The following is a 16,954-nucleotide window of genomic DNA, read 5'->3' on the forward strand; positions in this document are numbered from 1 at the left end:
TCCCCTGCCTTCTTATGAAAAGAGAAAGAGAAAAAAAAATCTTTCGAGGCAAAGATGGCTGTCCAGTCCTGCTCTGAACCTCCTTCTCTCTCCTCCTCCTCCTCCTCCTCCTCCTCCTCCATCTCTGCCTCTAATGTGAAAACCCGACTTCCCAGGGAAAGGGCTGCCGGATATCTGAGCAGCGCAGATAAGTCGCTTCTAACAACACAGCCCGCTTCCCCAGTCAAAACATAAAGGCTGCGGAGTCCGAGCCAGGCCGAGCACAGTCACGACTTGAGATTGTTTAGTGTTATAATCCGTGGTTCAGCACACGGGGATGGGTCAGGTGTGGGTAATTGCCACGCAACATGTGAGTCATAGATGAAGAAAAATGGCAGTGAATGACACCAGAGCAGGATTCAGTCCGAGAAATTAAATCTACCAAATCATGTCACTGCTCATTTTTAACCTTTTAATTGCAGAAAATATTAATAATAAAAAATATATATTGTGAGAAATAATAAAAGTAAAGATAATGGCACACACATCATGAATGGACTTAACAGGTATAATAAAGTTTATTCCTATCATCTGATTGGTTATTCACAGCACGCAGCAGCAGCAGGGGTTATTAGGCCACCTCACATGTATAATTGGAAATCCCTCCCCGAGATAATGTAGTCCTTTACGTTCCCGCGTCCTCTGCGGTCACCTGTCTATCGATTGTTTTTAGAGATTATAACATCAATGTCATGGCACTGCAGCAAACTGGGCTGAGGCAGGCTAGGCAGCCAAATCCATCAGGAGACATGACTTTGACTGTGTCAGGGTGAAGGGAGGGTTTCACTCTGCTGGTAGCCTGCAGCAGAGCCAAAAATACACCCTTTCTGTCTTATTAATAATATTATTATGCTTTTAGTTGGCGTGCAGTTATGGCTCATTTCACTGCATCTTGCATTCATAATTTCTGGCCATATGACGACTGCACAGAGCCTGCTTGCAGCCTATATGAGAGGTTTGATGTACATGTGGACGTTTCTCTTCATCTATAGGTGTATAACGTCACCAAGTCCACGTTTACAACAAGCCTTCGTGGCACTTTTCAGGGGAAATTTAATCAGATTTAATAGCTCTCCCATTTCAAGGCACTACTTTTATGTCTTCTGTAAATATTTATTCTCCAGGAGGTATGTGCTCTGTGACGCTATTTTTAGCCTGGAGTGAAAGCAGCTCTGTTTTTGGTATTTATGTCTTTATTTTAAACTATTTTCAGCTTGCAGTGGATGCAAAAAAAAAAAAAAAAAAAAGAATTCCTATGTATATAGGTTAATAATAAAGCCTTTACTGACTACCATGTTTTAATGGGTTTTTTAATTGCTTTATATGAGTGAAAAGAATGAATGTATTTAATCTGTAATGAAAGAAAATACAATTGCATTTTCTTTACTGCATTTGCACGATGCCATGTGTACAGGGCTGCCAGAATTACACAAGCACATCCACAAACACCACATTTATTCATTTTAAATCCCATATCTTTACTCGGATGCTGGTAAAAACGCACCAAATGGCTCAGATAAAACACAATCTGAGTAAATTCATGAGTTTAAAAAAAACCAAAAAATCATCAGTGTTTCTTTAGGGATGGCAGCCCTGAATCTTGGCCTTTTTTTTTGAACCTTCACACTGATTGGAGGTGATTACGCTGTCATGTGACGTTTTCTGGCCTCTCTGTGTTGAACAGTCCGCGGCCAGGCGGGCAGGGACGTCCTGCGCGAACTGTCAGACGACAACGACGACGCTGTGGCGGAGAAACGCCAACGGGGACCCGGTGTGCAACGCCTGCGGCCTCTACTTTAAACTGCACAATGTAAGTAATAAACCTTGGTGGCGGGAAGCAGCAGCTCTCTAGCCCAGTCCCACAGCCGCTGTCGTGAATATTTATTCCTCCCTCCTGCGCCTCCTTCACTCCTCCCTCCTCACGTCCTGCTGGGCACCTTTCCCTCCTCCCCAGAATATTTTATCTGACTCGTCCCTGCAGAGAATTTCCGGGGCACGGCGATAACAAAAAGTGTAGAATTAATATGATTTATTGGCAGTAAGTACGAATCTAAAATGTATAAGACCGAAGTGAACTAAGCCTGCAGCCGCGTTGCTTTTGAATATTAAAGAAGGGGGCTTAATTAAAATTCGATTAATTTCCAGGCCGGTTTTTTTTCTTATTTCTAGCCTTTTGGTTCTGTGCGCGTCTGGGACTTCAAGTCCCCCCTCTGACCACCAATCCCTCTGATTCGTTTTGGGTTGGTTAGTGCCTCACCACATCATTTCACATCCTCAATCTGAAAACCCCAGGGACTAGTTTATCTCCCTCTCTCTCTCCCCCTCTCTCCTCTCCTGTGCACAAAGCTGTCACTTCTAATCAAGCAGCCATTGTGGTTGAAACTAATGGTAATAATAACCAGGCTAACTGCTCTTGAGGCCACATGTAGGTAAACCACCACCCCCCTCAGACAACAGATAGAGGTTGCCTATATCCCATATCCCTGTGCGTCAGGGAGAGAGTATCCTGCTCTGCTGCCCTGCTTGTCACGCAAGTGCTCCCTGTTAAATCATTTTCCCATGTTACTTTTGGCAGATAGTTAGGCGCTCCAGAAACAGACTCAGACCAAGGTTAAAAGGAGAGAAGAATAATATTTCCCAGTTACACATTAGCATTTGAACTGACCCCGACCTTGGTGTAATTGTGAAATTAGTTTATTTTGGTAAATCCAGACTTCTGTTGGGGCTTGCTCCCTTTGAAACAAATTCCACATTCTCCATGGAGAATTTAGCCCATGGTCTGTGCTGGTGTGTGAGTGTGTGTGTGTGTGTGTGTGTGGACAGTCTCAAAACACCTGATGATAACAGTCAGTTGTCCTGTAAGCATTTGGCTTAGATAAGTGCAAACAGAGAAGTTGCCACAAGCATGAGGTCGTCTTAACACCCAAAACATAGACAAGCTCAGAAATCAGGGGTTTTCTCACCACGTGTGAAAGATGCCTCGAGTGGAGTACAGTGTGTTCGGCTCCGATGAGTATGCTACGCATGGGGGCTGAGGTTTCAGGTGGTTAGCTGCTGGTGCTGGGGGAGAGGATGTGAGAGGCTGTGCTGTGTATTCTGCGGTGGTCATTGACTCAAATGCTCTGGCTTCTGCCTTTGTTTGATGTGCCGGGGCGTTGGCGGCGTAGCGGCCTGAGCACAGGTCGCAGGCTCAAGGCTTCCTCTCAGACATCTCAGCATCAAAGAGCGCCGGCCTGACCGGCTTTAGGTGGGTGTAGCAGGGCCTCAGAGCTGGAAGCAAGGCAGTGAAAGTCACCCAGTATGGAGCCACATCTTAGAGTGAGAGTGAAACCACATCACTAAAGGGGGGGTGAGGGGTACAGATCCATGCCCTCTGCTAATCATCGAGGCCATTCTGCTTAAAGAGTCAGCGAAAAAATGTCAATGTCTCAGACAGCAAGAGAGAGAGAGAGAGAGAGCGAGAGAGAGGAAGAAATCCCTGTTCCCATTTCCCCGGGAAGAACCCGCTCAGAAAGATCAGGAAGCCAGTCGGCCTCATCCACCTCCCCTCATAATCCTGCCCACAGCCGGAATTCCATCATCCAGCTCTCATTCCCGGCTAAACCTATGCTGGAATATGGCAGCTGGGGCCATTTTGGCCAGGAGACGGCCACGCAGTTGAGGAGGAGGGGGAGGGGGAGGAGGGTGGAGAGGAGGACTTGGCCGACGCCGGCGGTCGTCATGGCCATGTGTCTCTGTGGTCGACTGGCTGCACATCAGCTGCCAGACCCGCTCTCTCCATCTTCCCTCCAACCCTCCTCTTCCTCTCCATCTTTCCCTTTTTCTCCCTTTCTTTCTGGCACGGCCGCAGCCTCAGATACAGTCCAGCTTAAAGGAATCAACATTTTAAATCCACCCCAAACACACACACACACATGCACACACACACACAAAGAGTATATATAAACAATCCTCTGTTTCAGGATGGGACAGTCAGATTTGCCTTCTAATGGGACTCCATTACATGTCATTATGTTTCCCCAAAACCCCAAAGTCTGCCTCTAGAAAGCTAAAAAGCTCAGTGTGCGCCACATTTTTCTTATTTGTTTTGAAACGCGGTGACACCAGCCACCTCAGCTCTTTTCTCATTGTGTTGCTTAACATAAATGGCCTCCACTAATCTCCACTCTTTAAGATTTCTATCGCACATCTGCTGCGACAAAGTGCTAACCTGCCGTCTTCTCTGTCTCCTTTCGAGAGCAGATCAACCGACCTCTGACCATGAAGAAGGAAGGCATCCAGACCAGGAACAGGAAGATGTCCAGCAAGTCCAAGAAGAGCAAAAAGTCCCAAGACAACATGGACGACTTCTCCAAGAGCCTGATGGACAAGAGCAGCTCCTTCAGCCCGGCTGCCCTGTCCCGCCACATGTCATCCTTCCCTCCCTTCTCGCACTCCAGCCACATGCTGACCACCCCGACACCCATGCACCCTTCCTCGAGCCTCCCCTTCGCCCCCCACCACCCTTCCAGTATGGTCACAGCCATGGGTTAGACGTCCCCCGTGCTGCAGTGCCCCTGAACCCTCGGCTTCGCCATCACCACCACCACCACCACCACCACCACCGCCCCTCGGTACCTCTGCTGACCTGCTTCCACATCCTAAAAGACAAATAGACTGCTCCTCGGCCCGACCTAAGCCCCACGCTCCCCCCGTCTCACCACCGAGCGAGCCGCGGTGCGAGAGCGACAGGCTTTCGGCTCCTTTGCCCTCAGTTGTATCTTATTTTTATAAAAATCAAAGCGTACCTCTGCGATGTGAATGCTTTGCAGACTTGACTTGACTGTGGCGCACTGACCTCCAGGGGGAAAAGAGTTGTTTTTTTGTTTTTTTTTTCCTCCAACCCGGGAGAGAAGAACGTTTTCTCCCCCAAGCTGCCGCCACTACCACATTGAGGCTGTCCTCCCAGCTCATCCACATGATAAGGAGCTCCATTTGTGTACAAAAAGCCATTTTTCCACACACAGACATCACAAAAACAGACTTTACAAGAACTTTTTCGACGCCCTCTCCCTTAAAATTTCCAAACCCGCCTCTCTTTACCTTGCACCTGTGTAACAGGAACCCCCACCCCCCCGTTCCCCCTTCTTCTTCTTCTTCTGAAGACGAGGAGAGACAGACGTTGAATATATTTGTACAAATTGTATGAAATACAGTACATTTAATGAAGACTTTTTAATTAAGTAAGAAAAAAAAAAAGGAAATATGCCCTTGGGCAGCTAATGACGAGAAGGGTACGAGTCACAGCAGGTGGAGAGACTTGCCGCCGGAGGAGTGAGGAGAGGACGCCTCTGAGTCCCGGAGGAAAATGAGGAAAAAAAAAGGGAGGAGGTGAGAAGACGAGCGGGAGAGACTTTTCAGAAAGGGCAGGCCTCGGTTTTTTTTCGCCTGCGTGAATTGTGTTGCATTAAGTTTGCAGAGAGGCAGCGGCTCCGGCTGCAGGAGTCTCTCTTCTTCTTCTTTTTTTTTTTTTTTTTTTTGTTTTTGTTTTTTTTGTTTTTTTGGATGTGCTATAGGTCTCGGGCAATTGGTTTGTGTTGACGCGTGCACATACACACACACACACACATACATGCACACACACACATGGATCACCTGAAAGACTTTCTTCCTGCCCACAGATTATATGCATTGTGAAAAAAGTTCCTGTATTTGTTATTTGTATGTATAAATCAGAGTACCAAAAATACGAAAGAAACAAAGATGTAGAATTATTTCCTTATGTTATGCAGACTGAATGGTTGTAAAAATTTAATAATAATCACTAGTGTAAAATATGACTGCTTTTTTGTTTCGTAATTTTTTTTTTCCTCTTTGAAAATAATAAACTAGTTTAATCTCTGTTGACATGTTAGCGCTGTGGTCCAGAGCTGTCTTCTGTCTCTTTCTGTGCTGTGTGATCACTGACACATTTCCCACCCGGCCCCCACCTCCTCACCACAACCACAGCTAGCAACACCCCTGCCTTTTTAAAAAAAAATTTTATTTATCTCTTTTTTTTTTTTTACCCAGCATTCACAGAGGTGACTCTTTTGGTCAGCTGAGCACAAACAGGAAGAGCTGAAATAAACAGTGGCAATGGAGGAACAAAATCAAATGGCGGGGTCGCAGAGGCCACCGTAGGCTGAAGCGGCTTTTGTCTCATCCCACTGACACACACACAAACACCGGCTGACACGCAGCATTGTACACACACATCAAACATTCACGCAGCAAGGACGATGAGTCAGGAAACAGCATCATTTCAGCCATTTCCCCTCTGACCTGACATCACGTGTCATGTCATACCTTGTCAGTGACAACACTTTGTCAAATCCTGTTGTAATATTCAACTTAAAGCATGAAACAGTCAAATCTTTGCATGAACAAGCATCAGATCAACAGAAGTCTTTACTTTAGCTGTAGAACAAGCAGCGAACTGCTGTGTGATGCTGCGTGTCTCACTGCTGCTGCTGAGAAATGATTCAAATGCTCAGACGGGAAAATTTGAGGAACTACTTGTTGGTTTCGACCACAGCATGAACCACAGAGTGGATGGAGCTTCCTCCATGTTTAAATTCAGGCAGGAAGTTAACAGCAGATTAAGCTACTGTGCATTCTGACCACAGATTTTAAACCTAATGAATGACACAAATCTACTTTTTAAACTGTACTATATAAAAAAATTGGACATTTTGAGGTCTGATCTTAGACTGCTTAATATCCAGTCACTTTCAGCAGGCAGAATTCTGAATAAATCTATCCTGCACAGAATCAGCTTCTGTTGCTTCACAAAAACTGAATTAAAATGTTAGTCTGTCCCCCTTTCACAATGATCAACATGTCAGGACTTCACATGCAGCATCCTCTGCACATTAATATACAAAGGTCACATGCATAGGAGCATGTTGCTCTGTTCATGACCTGTTCAGATCATGATGTGTCAATCAAACACTGAACCAAACTTTATGCATGTAGCACCTTTAACACAGGTCAGGGCAGTTCAACAGTGAAACCATAGGTGAATTATGCACCAAAAAAATAAAAATGAAGTGACAGATGATGGACATGTGAATAAAATGAAATCACAAAGAGAAATAAATAAAATGAGTTATAAGAACCACATCAAACAAACTAGGTGTGGTGCAGAAAACTGAAACATGACCCAGGATAAAAACATTAAAAGTGAAAATTAGAACCTATTTCCTGCTGTGTTTATTCTACATGTTACAAGTTTACATAAAAAGTATTTCCCACAATGAATGACAGCAAATCAGAATTTGACTTAAGTGATTGTAGAGTGAACATGACACTTCATCATCTTTACTTTTAAGAAGATTGATTAAAAAATAAAAGCCCACTAACAGCTTGAAAATAAAAGTTAATTAGCCTTTCATCCTAATGGTGCCACACATTCTGGTAACTCAAAACATCCAGGAAGCGTTTCCTGATAATGACGGGATGCAGGAGTAAAACAAAAAACAGGTGCCTACATCAAGACGTCCAGACTTTTCATTAATTTGACGAAGCCACAAGTTAAACAGATGTCTTGTTTTTTTAACAGCTGCCTCCTCTGCCCATCATCAGCCTCATTAAGTCGATCCCCTCTTATGCAACACACATTATTTGTTCTGGTAGCCACTGTTGAAAAGTCGCCCGTGGCCTGTAAACGCTACACAAGTCAAACAGATCTCCCTGACCCCCCTCCACCAAAAAAAAAAAAAAAAAAAAAAAAAAATCACGTGGACTGTTGCGAACTGCATTTCCAATATCGGAATATATTTGCACAAGTGGAATGCCAAATCCGGCAGCTGAGGCTCTCTCATGCCTCCCTGCAGAAAAGGCCATACAGAAGTCAGGTATTTGGCATCATTTGTTTCTGAGCCGCTGTGACCAATCAGGAGATTTGCTCCTGTGTTTTAATAGTGAGGTCAAGGGGGCATGTGGAATGAGAATGGGAATAGTGTGTGTGTATGTGTGTGTAGAGGGGGATTGAGGAAAGCTTTGCCCTGTGGTGGGACCCCATGGCCCCTGGCTGACCTTTTTTCCCTCTGGTGTTTGGCTGTGGACGTCTGCCAAGGGTGACTGGATGTGCAGCGACTGGCTGCAGGTGAGGATGTAAGCGGACCGACGAACTCTCTGTGATCTCTTCTCCTCTTTCCTCCATCATCATCATCGTCGTCGTCGACACAAACCACTTATTTCTGTCTCTGCTCCCTCCGTCTGTCTCTCTCTCTCTCTCTTCCTGCGTCTGCCTCTCCTCTTTCAGGTGAGGATGATGACAGATTTGTGGCTGTAATCGGCTCTCGGGAATAGTCCATCTTCATCCAGGCAACGCCGCTGTCACCATCAGCAGAGGTCAGGTCAAATTGGGGGTCGCCATCATGGAGGAATTTGGTGACTTTGGTGACCTTTTTCTTCAAAATTATATTGTGAAATCCAAATGTTATTGCTTGAAATCAATTTTTAAAAAGCTGTTTAAGTTCCTGCAATATTATCATTTTCACAAAACATTTTCAAAGTAAAGAGAAAAAAAAAATCACCTCATACAATTCCCCACGGTGCTATAAATGCTTTACATCACACCACAGGAAGTAGAAACTTGTTTGCACAGGATATGTTATTTCTTTCATCACAAGCTTCTTTACCCTACGAATGGTTTCTGTCAAACATTTCATCTCCTGGTTGAGGCATGGTACAGTTTCTTTTCACATACAAATACAGAGTAATATTGGTTGAAAGGACGGAGCAATCTGTGTCAGTGTGGTCACATGTGGGGGAGCAGGTTGTGTGTTGTGGGTTAATGATTTCTCTCCAGTTCCACAATTCAAACATAAACTTGTTAGATTTTGTTCAAATAAGTCTAAAGCTGACTGTTACAGCAGACTGTGCTAATAAAGACATCAATGAGCTGATAGAAAAAAAGCATCTTTATCATTTATCTCATAGCCTATGGCATGTTTATCTAAATATCATTCAGAATTTGCATTAGTGTGAGCATTTCTTACCAATATACTGGACCAAAGCACTGTGTGTGAGCTTTCTTGCTGAGAGTTAGACGAGAAGATCGATACTACTCTTGTGTCTGTGTTTGACAAGAAGCTTCCAAGCAGGAGTTGGTTAGCTTAGCTTAGCATAAAGACTAGAAATAGAGCAAACAGCTAGCCTGGCTCTGTCCTAAGGCAGGAAAAAAAGCACCACAACCTCCAAAATTTTAAGTTTACTTATTAAAGGAGCTGTTTGTAAGTTTTGCTATTGCTACATAGCCGACGTTAGCATTAGCAGCTGTTTACTTCCCATTCTAAAAGAAACAAGTTCAGAATCAAAAAGCTGTCTCCAGTGGTGGAAAGCAAACCTCTTGTTCTGCTTCTATTTCTATCACTTCTTTTCTTCTCCTCAAGTTAGCATGCTAACCAGCTAGCTCTGTCTCATCACTTTCCGATACTGAGTCACTGTAGCATCCGGTCAGCCCTGAAGAAGTAGCGCTGCTCAGAGGACGTATTGTAGCCTGTTGTATCATAAATGCAACAATGGCTGAAGCTCTCAGCAATAGTGCTAATGTTGTCTATGTAGCAATAGCAAAACTTACAAAAAGCTCCTTTAACAAGCTATGCTAAATCTCTTTTGTTTATGCCATACAAAAACGGAAGTCCCTGCTCAGGAAATAGTCCAAATTTAACCCATCAAAAACAGCAACTTGTTGTTTTCATGCTAATTTTTGTACTGACTGAACAAACAATGAACAGCATCTTAATTTATGACCTTCAGAGGTACTGGTGTGCAGATTTACTACCTTTGGACAGAGCTAGGCTAAGCTAAGCTAACCAGCCACTGCCTGTAGCTTTATATTTAACAGACAGATACAGTGGTGTCAGTCGTCTCACCTAACCCTCGGCTAGAATGTTAAACACATAATGTGTAGTGGATCAAAAAGCCAAAATTACAGTTGTCAAATTGGATAGAAATAAAATATGTTGCCCATGTTTCCTGTGTTGTGACATATTAAATTATAAACTACTCTGAACTGTGATTAAGATGTTATCACTTAACTTTTGGTTACAATAGACACTTCAAACTCTCTGCCGGGACACTATAAATGAATCCAAGACTAAAAATAAAGGTATTTTGAGCTGCATAGTGAGCCTACATTGACAGTGAGCTTGCTTATTGTGGTCTGGCTTATCTTTGATCTCCTATGATATCACTTTGATACCCATACAGTAAAGCATCATCTAAATTTGTTATAGGATTTGTGTAGTCCTTTTTGAAAGTAAGTGGCTGTTGTTGTTCTTATCCTTTTCCTTTGTTTTGAAAGACCTCGAGCCTGAAACATGAGGGATGAGCAGTCGCGGCATTGTGGGAGTTCTCTCACTTGTTCGAGACCCCCTCGCCACTTTCAAAAGAGCAGCCTCGCGTTGCATTGTCTCCTTAACAATCGTAAATTTGAACCATAATCTCCCGTCACAACATAGCAGATAAAAGATAATTATCTCTTTTACTGAGGTGCCCTGGGGCTTCTTGGATGGCCTAGCAGACAACGTGCCTAAACCCTCATCCCGCCCCACCACCAACACACATAAACACACACACACACACACACACACACACACACACACACACACACACTTTCTCTCACACATTAGCAACAGGCTTACAAGCCTGCTGCTGTTATGATGAGATTCGTCGGCAGATGAGTTTAAATGCTGAGGGTGCTTATGTGAATGTGTGCACAAGGACAAGCAGCATCCAAACCTTCTCTAATGCCTCTAAACAAACTGATTTCTGTCTGTTTCATGCAACACAGTTGTGAAAAACATAGGGGTTTTCACCAGTTTTAGATTCAGAAATTCCCTCTGCAGAGTACCTGTGTGCACTGGAGGTGGCACAAAGTTCACAGGTTCACTTAGGGAGCAGCTATGAGCTACAAACCTCCGTCTGTGACAGACAGCGAATGAATGACGACCTGAGAGATTGCAAGCTGACATGTTTTAGGGAAAAGTTATGAGAGGTATGGCATGAAGGATTTGAGTTAAACAGAGCTGGAAATGGAAATATTTCAAGGAGGAAGGTTGCATGAGTGAAATATGTTTTCACCAGTAGAGGAAAGAAAACCACATTATCCTGTGCAAAATGTGCAAGAGGAACATGATCTCTCAAATGCAGTACAAATGACCTCAAGCTGAGTTCTTTAGCTAACAAAGTTGCAACAGTAAATAAACTGCTGATTCAAAGTTAATAGAGACCCTACAAAGGTTTTAAATAAAATGTTAACTTAAACACAGTTGAAATATACTTGGGTTGTTTTATTTTTAAAGGCCCTTTAGTGTTGAAAATAATTTCCTAGAAAGTGGGAAAACTTCCTGTTTGTTTACTTTAGTTACAAATATTAAAGGACTAGTTTGAATTTTGTGAAATACTCTTACTTGCTTTCATTTGGGGACATTGATACCACACTTATGTCTTCATGTTAAATATGAAGCTTCAGCTAGGTGACAGTTAGCTTAGCTTAGCATGAAAACCAGAAAAAGGAAAAGCAGCTAGTTTAGCTAGCAGCACCACTTCAGATCTAGAGGTTAATTTAGTAACCAGATCCAGTCTTTCTGATTTTCCCTTATCAGGCTTCATGCTAAGCTAAGCTAACTGTCTCCTGGCTGTAGCTTCATACTTCTTGTCTAACTCTTGGCAATGACAATAAGTGTATTCAAAATGGCACTCTTTTTCTTAAAATAGAGGAAACTGAACAGGAAACTTTCTAAGAAAAAAATATTTTCCTGCTAGTTTCTTTTTAAGAAGATATAAAGAAACAAAGTGAGTTGTAAAATGTAAATGTTAGCTAAAATGAAAGTCTATGAATACAAAATGATCTTTTCATTTACAATAATGAGAGTAACTGTCATTTGGTGCTTTAACATGTGGTCTTTCACTTCACATTCTGAGTCATGGAGTTGGCATTTTGCTGACCTGAAAAACTGTTGAACAGACTGAGGGATGAAAGCCAATGAGTGGCTTTTTGCAGAAAAAAATACAATAAAGTTCCAAACAAATACAGTAAATATGTGTTTTGTTTAATTTTTTCAGTCTTTCCCTTGTGTGTTATACTGTGTGAGCCTTGATGAAACCAACAAAACATCAAAGATTCCTCTCTCTTTGGGAATCTGATGTAAAACTTTTCGTGTGAGAGCCCCCTGCAGCCCCTCTGGGGTGTATTCCCATGTATGTTGCTGTAGCACATGACTCAGGTGATGTTTTGCAGCCTCGTCCCCTGGTTGGCCTGTGTAACGGACAGCCATCTCTCCCAGCCCCCGGGCAAAACTGAACCTCACCTGTCAAAAAGCTCTGTGGCAGCAGCACATTTGCATGGGCCTGCATCCACAAACTGTCACTGGGGTTTTACCCAACGCCACATGAAGCCTTTGCTGCTCTTCACAGCGAACGCACACTCACAGCCAAACCATCTGAGCTGTGCAGAAACCGACTGATAGCTGACTGGCACCTCTTAGCCACATCACAAATCCACAGCAAAAGTAGAGCAGACAGGTGCTTGTATTCTGTTCATCTGGCTGCAGTGCCAGGGGACACACATTAGCTAAGCTGTGTTTGATGACACGATCTTGGCACTGTCTGCAAAGGTGTGTTTAAAGAGTGTGTGTTGAATACCACTCCATTTATATCTGGGCCAAGTCATACATTAATCACCTTTTAATAAACTGGGTAAGAAGTTGATGTCTTTGGACAGATGTTGCAGCTTTAATATCTGTGTGTACTTTTTTGGGACTAAGTTTACTAATAATCTACTACTAATTTCAGATGATGTCTTTCTTATTTCATCTACATTTACATGCATAAAAATAAGTTATTTTTCCATGATGGTACAATGAGGCTTAGACTGAGGAATCAGCTTGCCATCCACGCCAGAAAACAGCAAGAAAGAAACATCTGCCATGTAGAATTTCCTGGCATGAAGAGGCACATTTAAAGATGCAGAGTTTCACCACTGAATGCAAACCAGATCTCTTTAAGTTACTAACCCTTACATGGATACAACATTTTTCTAGAGAAAGCATCCAGCTTCTTAAAGTTCACTTATCTAATTGACAACACATCACAGCCTCCGCAGTAGGAACCACATGATCTACAAATTATGTTTGATATATCAAACAAAATGAAAAGACTGATGGAGAAAGTTTTGTATTTGTACATTGTAAAAAATCTCTGCATACCTGAATGTGAGACGGATGCGCAGGAGGGAGGCACAAGCTGAAAAAGAGTTTACAGCCATACTAGCGGCTATTAGGCTATATCCACACTAATACATTAAACAGCATTTTAAAACAATCTCCAGCCAGGCGAGCGTTTTCACTCTGTATCAGAAATAATCTCCGTCCATACTAACATGCCTGAAAACACATATCACATAACGTTTCATCTATAGTGAAAAAAAAAAACAGGAAGCAGATTTTCTACTCTACAGTTTGTTGCTTAGTTGCAGAAAATACTACGAAAGAGGAAAAGAAATGGTGAAAAGTGAGACCAGAGATTTCTTTGCTTGGACCAATGTCAGTGTATAAGGTGGTGATGGTCATGGTGGTTACAAGACAAACAGATATTGGGAATTGCTATTTTCATCCAGAAAAGGGTCACATGACTGAATGATACGTCTTGACTGATGAGACCCAATCAGGGAGTGTATGTCAGGGTCTGTATCATTGCTTCCAAAAGTCTCCACTTCTGTATGTTCAGACTAAAATGCAACCCTGGAGTTTTCAAATAAAAAAAAAGTCTGTATTTTAGGGTTCAAAATCTCCAGAGAAGTGTGAGTGTCAGTAAACGTAGCAAAAAACGTAGCCTTAGCTTTATCTTTAGCTCAGCCTTATGCTGATGTGAAGCATTTATAAGCATTGCAACATGATCTAATTAACACTAAACACAAATTGCAGTTGTGGCTGATGGAAATGGAGGCGTTTGGTCATAAACCAAAGGACTGGACAAATTCAAAGTTTGACCTGGAGATGAAAAGTCAGAAGATCCCCAAAGTTAATACAATTAACCATGTGGAGTGTACCAACTTTCATGTTTAGATATTTCTCTGGGTAAATAAAAACTACAGGAAAAGTCAGGGGATCCTCAAAGTCAGGAGGTTTCGTCCTCGCGGGACCAGGAATATCTGTACCAAATTTCATGTCAATCCATCCAGTAGTTGTTGGGATATTTCAGTCTGGAGAGACGTGATTGGACAGACAGGAACTGTCTTAATGTCAGTTTGACCTTTTGGAGCAGTGAGGTGTCCTGTGCATCACCAGCACTTCATGGCAAATGCAGGAGTGAATAACCTCTTGATACTGCTCACCTTTAAAGATGTGAAATATTGGCACATGCAACTGGCTATTGGCAGTTCTTACGCAAATATTCCGGTTTCACAGTTGGCCTTAAAATTCAGTGTAAGTCCAACTCTTAACTGCAACCAGTGAGTGCATGTGTGATCATGCATGTGTCGACTGCCAACAGTTAGAGTAGCTACCTAACTAACAAAGGGACTGCTGTGTCCGTCGGCTGTCCAGAGCCCCGGGGCTGTTTACACATGCCATTGTCTCCTGTGGGCCAATCAGACAAGCCTTATTAGGTAAATAAGCCTGGTGCGGCCAATCGCTGGCAAGCACACGGGAATCTGGGCTGGTTATCTGCAGCACCCCAGGAAGTGGGAGAAACGATGAGGGAAGTGACAAAACACATTAGTACAACCTTGTATCTCCTCCCTTCTATCTACCCCATATCTCATTAAGGACTTAATTCATGTGGCCGTCTGTGCTCTGATTGGACAGTCGATATCTCTCTGCTCGCTCATCGTCTGTGGCTGATGGATTTCATAGGGAGGCTTAAGCATCCCTGATAATAAATTAGCTGTTTGGAGAAGTGTGAACGTCTCCAGATTTGCAGAGGCACTGACCAACACAAAGGAATGTTTTGCTTTTATTTCAGCATGATGCACCTGGAGTGCCAGGCCTACATTTGCATATGGCGTTTTCATGTGTCACTGGGAACTTCCAACCTGTGGGTTTTCCAAGTTGGCTGATAAACATCATTGCTTTTTACACGCTATGTTGTCTGAAAACTAAACTCAAAAGGCAACAGATAAACAAGTGGCTGCCCTGCAGCTTAACAAGCCAATTTAATCCTAGTTATGATGTTTAGTCTGGCTACAGGCATGTAATAAAGGTGTGTACTTGACTGTGTTTCATTGTCAGCACAGCACAAAGTTGATTTTTGTGCAATATTAATACGACTAAAAGTTGTAAATGCATCATAACTTGGAAAAAAAGCAGCTTTGTCATATAACTTTGGCACTTGAGAGAAATTTCCAGCGAATAAATGTGCATTTCTGATTCGTAATGTGAAATAAGGAATAACAGATGCATGCATATGTCATATTTCAGTATGTGAATGTCAAACTTGGCAAAATTTTGCCCCAGATTTCCCAGATAAAGGTTAAAATAAAGGATAAAATTTCAAAATCAAGCAAGTGTGTGTGTGTGTGTGTGTGTGTGTGTGTGTGTGTGTGTGTGTGTGTGAACAACAAGATGAGAAAAATGACTTTATTTCCTACAGAGCTGAACAACCACAGAACTCTGTTATGGTCTTGATGATCAGATATCAGCAGATTAAGATTTCTATGAACTTCCTTTTTCCTTACTGATGTTATTTTCTTTCATGAAAAATGGTTCTTGACACTATTTTCCCAAAATGCAATGCACAACGGGACACACACCATCGGACAATCCAAAAACAAATTGTAAAATGAGTAAGGAAATATGACGGTAAATTCAGTATAAAATGAGGATAGAATGATTTCTTGTATCAAACCAGCCACAGAAATTCTGTTATTCAGTTAATATTTGACCACTGGTTCTGTGTTCCTGTTGATGCTTGCAGCAGAGTTATGTCCATCAGATGATGTTACACTGAGAGGTGATGCCAAAACAGCCAATAAGACTTTTTATATCCCTGCATAAAACTTGCAGAACACCTCACTGATGCAAGCTGAGCTTCATGTACAGTTTGTAATCAACTACAATTGTGTAATGATGCTGTACGAGAACACCACATAAAGAGTCTGCTTCACCCTCCCTGACCCACTCTGTCCCCCTGCTCCTGCCACTGTCCAATGTTCCCCGGACCTTTCAGCCCTGCTTTGCTTCCACAGCCGCTCCACCTCCCTCTGGGAGCCCTGGGAGTGTTTGTACTGGAGGCAGCCAGCGGAGACGGCTGGTGTTTTCATAGCAAAATCTCTTTCCTGAGGTAATGCTGGCCTGGGTTGACCGCTGTAGCATGTACAGACCAGCAGTGGCTCTGGCGAGAGGTCATGGATGGTCTGTGATCACATCACCATGGAGCGCTACAGTTTAATGTTTAGCTGCCGATAGTTGCGCTACGACGTGATTTCACAAGCACCGCAGTTCTCATGCATTTGCTTTCTGGGAGACGTAACTGCCTGCCAATATGAACCACGCCCACAACATGTCAGGATCAGTCTGCAATATATTATATGATGCAAATTAATATGAGTCACGACATTAAAAACCATTAAAAAAAGTTAAGACAAATATTTTCTGCTCATTAGTCCCAATTCATTTTGGAAAATTAAAAAAAACATTAATTATGTTCCTACTGAAAACTCAAAAATGTATGATCCATCTGCCAACGTTAGAGGATCCTGACAAAATAATTAATGGATAAATAGTTGAACAGATTGTTTGCCCTCCCAGTGTGTTTTGTTGCCTGAAGCAGCCACAGATATTTCAGTCAGTACCTGTCAGTGCTACCTTGAACTTTGGCAGGCTTAACATGTCATTTAACATGTGAGCTTATAGTCTAAAAAAGATAACTGCACTGAGGAGAAAAC

At 42.7% G+C, this 16,954-nt stretch overlaps 1 protein-coding gene across 9 annotated transcripts in view; it reads left to right on the top strand.

The window, feature by feature from the left end:
• The window catches only part of gata3 (GATA binding protein 3), a 16,319-nt gene extending 10,387 nt beyond the window's left edge, over positions 1-5,932 (top strand). For all 9 annotated transcript variants that reach the window (XM_071502173.1, XM_071502172.1, XM_071502174.1 and 6 more), the window contains 2 exons: positions 1,724-1,849; positions 4,282-5,932. In XM_071502173.1, the coding sequence (XP_071358274.1) occupies positions 1,724-1,849; positions 4,282-4,572 (417 nt within the window). In that variant the 3' untranslated portion in view covers positions 4,573-5,932. The remainder of the gene's footprint in view (positions 1-1,723; positions 1,850-4,281) is intronic.
• Positions 5,933-16,954: the final 11,022 nt, after the last annotated feature.

This window comes from Trachinotus anak, unplaced genomic scaffold, assembly GCF_046630095.1.
Source record: "Trachinotus anak isolate AG129_WGS33_773 ecotype Australia unplaced genomic scaffold, CSIRO_AGI_Tana_v1 ptg000018l, whole genome shotgun sequence".
Lineage (NCBI taxonomy): Eukaryota > Metazoa > Chordata > Actinopteri > Carangiformes > Carangidae > Trachinotus > Trachinotus anak.